Source organism: Zea mays, chromosome 3 (assembly GCF_902167145.1).
Source record: "Zea mays cultivar B73 chromosome 3, Zm-B73-REFERENCE-NAM-5.0, whole genome shotgun sequence".
Taxonomy (NCBI): domain Eukaryota; kingdom Viridiplantae; phylum Streptophyta; class Magnoliopsida; order Poales; family Poaceae; genus Zea; species Zea mays.
In genome coordinates this window covers 55354845-55361122 of record NC_050098.1, presented here as the reverse complement: position 1 = coordinate 55361122, position 6278 = coordinate 55354845, and the positions used below count along the sequence as shown (strand labels likewise).

Below are 6278 nucleotides of genomic sequence, written 5' to 3'. Positions count from 1 at the left end.
TCTATGTGTTTTTGTGCATTAAATTATTGTGAATATGTTGTTATTTGTTATGCAACATGATTTGAATAAAATACAGACACATTCTACCAAAATTTTTATTCTTTCTAACCAAATTGCGTTTTGCGGTAAAAAAAGTACCGAAATTCGGTCAGAAAGCGGCGAAATTGGGTCGGGAAAAGCGAAATCCGAATTTTTGGATTTGAAAGTATAAACCGGTGGGTAAATAAGAAATTCGGGTGAAATTTGGTAAAATTCTATTTTCGGAAACGGTCGAAATTCGTGTACAAAACGGGATGGGTAACCTGACCAGAGACCACCCTGTGGCCGTGGGCGAATTTTTTTATTCGCACGCCCACTCTGCTGCCGCGGCCGCCGCCCCACAGCCCCACTAGGCTAGGCCACTAGTAAAGGAAACGCAGCCGCAGCCTTTGCCGGTTTGCTCTCTCTCTCTCTCTCTCTCTCTCTCTCTCTCTCTCTCTCTCTCTCTCTCTCTCTCTCTCTCCACCTCCTCTCCCGACTTCCCGAGTCCCGCTACGCAGCCGTCGCCTCCTACTCCCTTTGCGACTCCTCGCCCACATCCAGCACTTGCACATCAGCAACCTCAACCGCAAGGGAGGTGGCGAGGCTGAGCGCCAGCCGCCATGTCTGTCCCCGGCGTCGCCTCCCCGATCGCCGACCGCTTCTACTGCCCCCCACCGCACCGCCACCTCCTTGACAAGCAACACAGACAGCATCCGCCACTAACTGCCTCGGCGGCCGAGGAGCCGGCGAAGCCGACGCCGGAGCTCGGGCGAGACCCTTCCCCGTCGCCTTCGCCGGCTACCAACCTCGAGAGTTTCATCGCCTCCACCGCCGTCCGCGTTCCCGCGCGGTGCTCTCCTCGAGTGTGTCTGCCGGCGCTTGCTTGCCGCTCGTGTTTTCCGTACGGACATGTGCTGACGGCTGACGGGTCCGATTGTTCTGTTCTTGTGCGCTTGCAGACGCCGGGGTGCCGGGCAGGAGCGCCGTACTACGAGCTCGCGGATCTGTGGGAGGCGTTCGGGGAGTGGAGCGCGTACGGCGCCGGCGTGCCGCTGCTGCTCAATGGCACGGATGGCGTCGTGCAGTACTACGTGCCATTCCTGTCCGCTATCCAGCTCTATGGGTCGCGGCTGCCGTCGTCGAGCAAGACCAAGAGGTAGTATAACAGGCTCATAGCTGTCATTTTTATGTTGGAATCTGCGGGTACCTGCATTGAATGGGTTGACATTGTGGACCATGACTTCCTCGATTCTGTCAATACTTGGATATGTTAGGCCAAACGTAGTTGAAAGATTATTGCCATTCTTTTGTATTTGTTCCAGAAACACTGAAGTCTACTTTATCTTAAAACCAAAGAAACTAACAAACTGAACCACTGCTACTGCTAAAGATTAAAGAAAATCTCGTAATGTTCCATGAGCGTGTCTGATCTTGCTAGTCGTATGGAACTAGTGGATGCATGTTATCATGCACATTGATATGATTAGGCTAGTCGACATGCTCTTCTTGAACCAGGATCTGTTTTTTTTTGTTCTTTACATATTTCAATTAATTGATGAACGTCTTTTTAAATATATCAGTAGTCATTTTGCCTGATGTTACCTTTAATCATGCAGTATTGCTAGCTTGGATGTTTTCTGCAGTACATTTTCAAACAAGTCCGAATATTTTCCAAGTGGCTGTAGTTAGTCTTGGTTATGCATTTGAACAACCGGACAAAGTACACTTTTTATTCTATAAGCCCTTGGTACTTCTATTGTGGCACAAGCTTCCTATCTTATGGCATGTGTTGGTCTGTGTGACCCAAGTGTGCTCAAGTTAGTCAAGCCAAAATTTGGCACCTTTGACCAATATTGGCTACCATTTGGTTGAGTGCCAAAAGATGTAATGGTACCTTATCTCTATGCTACCTTAGTTGTCAAATCTTGCCAATATTAAGGTCATTAAAATTGGTTGTGACCTTGATTTTTTATATATTAAAACTAGACCAATAAAGAAGGAAGTCGGTGGCTATAAATTAAGAATTTGGCACCTAATGTTTTGCCAGTGAGGACTTGAATTGGGTGGTCTGTGCTTTACATCCACACCCTCAACCAATTGAGCTAAGATGAGCATCTCTAGGAGCTCTCCAATACCATTCCTCATCCGCATAAAACTGTCATATTTGGGGATGAGGCAATTCCATAGCTCCAGCAGCTTCCCAATAGCTCTCCTTTTCTGGTGTTCACAAAGAAAACCTCCATCTCCTCTCAATTAAAGGGGAGTTGCATCTCCACATTAGTGTTGGGACCACAACAACTGTCATCTTCCTTTTTCCACGTCCTCTATTTTGACATGTGGGTTCCATTGAGAAAGATTATTGGTGCTGGAGCATCTCCCCGAATATTCCAAAAAAGCACTACCGGTGACCACCAATTCCATTTTATTAGGGATGAATTAATGGTGATCTGCTGGATATGCTCTTAGTTCCAATTTTGACCTCAATTTTGGCATTCCAAATTTGGATTGTCTACTTTATGACAAATTTCAGTGCAAATCAAACAGCCCCATGTTCTTGCTTGTTATATTAAAGCATGGTTAATATTGAACACTCCATTCTTGCAAGCATCCTACCATTCATTTGAGGCTGTAATTGTTGCATGGATCATCAAATCATCATTGAACATTATAATGACCATTACATTTTATTTACAGCAGCATGTGATACTAGCATTGAACATGTAAAATGTCAGTATTACTACCTGTGGTTAAATATTTGCAGGATAATTTTATTTATACTTGTTACATTTCTTTTTATATAACAATACCTAGAAACAATTCAAGCAGGGGATCTAATCCAAAGTTGTCCGCTTTACTTTATATAACAGGTTGTGATTGAACTGACCAGATGAACGATTCATCGTCTGAACTGTTCTGACTGTGTTCACTAATGGTGACTATTCTTGAAAACCAGAGCATATCAGCATGCCTGTACTTGCTTGAAAAAAACATCAATCATAGTACCATTCTCCTGGCATTTCACTGATTATATAGATCTGTTTCCAGATCAAGTTATATAATACCATGGTCGAGGTGTCTCTGACCAGCTCCTGAGAGCTATAATTCCAGCTAACAATGAATCTGGTAAAACCCCAAACCAATGCAAGGAACTGGCCGTGAAATTTGCTCTTAAACATCAAAGAATTGTGCTCCACCCTGCAACTACATCACGTTTCCATAAAAAGCATTAAGTTAATCCAGACTATTATGGAGCATGGTGAGCAATATAAATTTGCCTATGGTGAATTCATTTCTTATGCTTCTTTCAGATTTCTCAAAAAAAAACGGCCATAATTTCACTTGCATTATTGATTAAAAAATAGGCTGTCAGAATTGTTAGAACAAAAATAATGAAGGTGTTACTGCACTGCTTGCTATTTTAAGTCTCTGAACCATCAGGTTTCAACTTGGCTGATATTTTTTTTGTTGGCTTCTCTCGAAGCTGAAAGTTTATCTTGAAGGAGTTGGACTTCCCTGAAATGTTTTAGACCTTATAAACCACAGTTCCTTTAGAACACACTGATTAATTTTTCAGGAATAAAAGCCTCTGATTTATATTTATTTAAGTTTATTTTGGTGAGAGCTGTCTTACCGAGTCATCAGGTCACAGGTTCGAAGCAGCCTCTACGCATTCGTGGAGGGAAGGTTTGCCTTGGTTTATCCTTTACCAAATCCCATTCATGTGGGAGCCTCCGGCACTTGGTGTTCCCTTATGTTTCTTATTTGAGGAGTTTTTTTAGATAATGGAGGTAATCTCTGGTTTCAGCAACAACTAGGGATGAAGTGCTACTTAAAAATGTGGGCACTAGGATTTGAACCTTGGTAGGTGGTGTCATGCATCCACAATCTGAACTGACACAAACTGGTTTGTTCAGATAAAAGAAGTTATTTTGTGGTGAAACAATAAATGAATAAATCAGAATGCATGACTGTTTCAGCTTTCTATGAATTGGACTAGCAGAGATGTCTTAGAAATAATGTTCATTTTTTCAGTAATGCATGAATACATCAATTGTTACTATTATTGTGTACTTTTCTGGTCAACTTTCTCTTGGACATTCCTTCAAAAAAACATTCCCTTAGATAATTATGATCTTTTGGAACTGTTTTTTGTTTTCAGCTGCAGATACCTTAATGAAGGCAGTGATGGTGACAATGCTCCAGAAACAAGCAGTGATGTAAGCAATGAGAGTGACAATGACAATGACAATGAAAGGTCTATTGGAAGAACAACCCAATGTTTAGTAGAAAATATTTGCACCGATCAAGAAAGGTTGTCCAGTGATGACTGTGATTCCAGTAACCAGGAACCTCCCCCTGTTTTCCAATATATGGAGCATGATGCACCATATGGAAGACAACCATTAGCAGATATGGTATGTCTTTTTCGGTTCTTGTGCAACCAAATGTAGTATTTGTAACCTAGCTGACAGTTATATTTTATTAATACCTACAGATTTCAGTATTTGCATGTAAGTTTCCTGATCTAAATACATACAAGAGCTGTGATCTTCTCCCGTCCAGTTGGATCTCTGTAGCCTGGTACTTCCCTTAACTCCTGACAGTTATATTTCATTAGTTACATAGCTGTCTTATCCAATGAAAGTTGATTGCAGGTATCCCATATACCGGATACCAACAGGACCTACGCTACAAGATCTAGATGCTTGCTTTTTAACATTCCATTCATTGTCAACAACACCTGATGGTGAGCGCTCGTGTTTCTTCTAATCTTCTTGTTGGAAAACAATACAAATTAGCATACCCTGTCCTGTTCAGAGTATGGGGGTGTTTGTTTGAGATTATAATCTATCCAGATTATATAATCTAACAACTTTTGAACTAAGATTTAGTTCAAAAATTGTTGGATTATATAATCTAGGTGGATTATAATCCCAAACAAACACCCCCTATGTCTAGGTGCATATTAAAAGCAGCAGTAAACCTGAAGAATCTCATTTCTGAGCTATTTGCTAATTGGGATGCAATGTTGAGCAGGTACGATAAGCGGTTGTCCTGAGACAAATAACTTACATAACAGTAAAGTTGCTTCTGTTCCTGGGAAGATCACACTGCCTCTGATCGGCCTAGCATCTTACAAATTAAATGGTTCCTTGTGGACGTCAAATCAGCACCATGAGCAGCAGTTGACTACGTCGCTTCTGAAAGCTGCTGATGACTGGCTTTGCCAGCGGCAAGTAGATCACCCAGATTACCGCTTCTTCCTCACACACTAAATTGGATGTCCATCCAAACTACCTACCTACTGAACATCACAGCTCGATGCCCACTATTTTATTCAATGAACTTACATTATCACTTTATATAGTCCACAATCACAAGTACCAGTATGCTCTGTAATATCATTTTTGGGGCTTAGTTTATGTTAGTCCCATATTGGTATCTAGGCAGGATTAGTTGGTGACTGTTTTGGGGTTGTACTGTAGGAACCAATTAGACATAGATCACCTATATTACGTTCAGTACCAATTGCGGGTGTGGGTGATCTGCAATCGGGCTAAGTAGGAGATTGATTGGCAATATACATTTGGCGTACTTCAAAGGCGGTTCTAGGATATATTGATGATGGCGATAAAAATATTTTTCTACTTCCCTCTGTGTGTTTGATATATTGTAACCCATGTAGTGCTGCTGCTGGATTGTTATTATATGTATTACCCCGAGAACGTATCATGTGTTACCACAGGTTAGGCTGTGTGACATCATGTGATGAAATTTTGGTTTGAAATGAAATTGGCACTAAGGTGGTTGGACTTTTTCGTATAGGTAATGCGTATGTGTTGCTTATACATGCTTGTGATAGCATGGTTACTGGCTGTTAGTGTGCGTCAGCACGTGTATGTGTTAGAGATTTTGGGCTTGACCTAAATAAGAATTCATGTAAATTCTAAAGGACCACATACATGTATGGTATGGTGGGACTTTACTACCACCTTGCTACTCAAGGTAGAGTGAGACCAACTTAAATAGTTGAGTTGTCTCCACTTGGTTGAAGTCATTGAGGAGAGAAAAAAAGGAGAAATCACACTCGCTCGTCTCGTCGGGCAGTGTTACGGAATCTCCCAAGGTATTTGGCCCACCTATAGTTGTCCTTGTTCTTAGGACCTCGGACAATCCTGTAGCTGCGCATAATCATTCGATAAGTTCGGTCCTCTGTATCTTCTTTACATCGTCCAAGAGCATGTTACCCATCACAC

General features: G+C 41.8%; 1 protein-coding gene across 2 annotated transcripts; it reads left to right on the top strand.

Moving 5' to 3' along the window:
• Positions 1-505: 505 nt before the first annotated feature.
• LOC100382620 (uncharacterized) lies at positions 506-5674 on the top strand. 2 transcript variants are annotated; one of them, NR_158540.1, is made up of 7 exons: positions 506-884; positions 981-1177; positions 2889-2953; positions 4181-4436; positions 4517-4602; positions 4677-4768; positions 5059-5674. NR_158540.1 is itself a non-coding variant. In NM_001361670.1 (6 exons), exons 1-6 carry the CDS (start codon positions 642-644, stop codon positions 5295-5297), a joined length of 1113 nt encoding a protein of 370 aa, NP_001348599.1. In that variant the 5' UTR covers positions 506-641; the 3' UTR covers positions 5298-5674. The 2 variants fall into 2 exon arrangements, 1 of the variants encoding a protein (NP_001348599.1); NM_001361670.1 differs by lacking the exon at positions 2889-2953.
• The last annotated feature ends 604 nt before the right edge of the window (positions 5675-6278 follow it).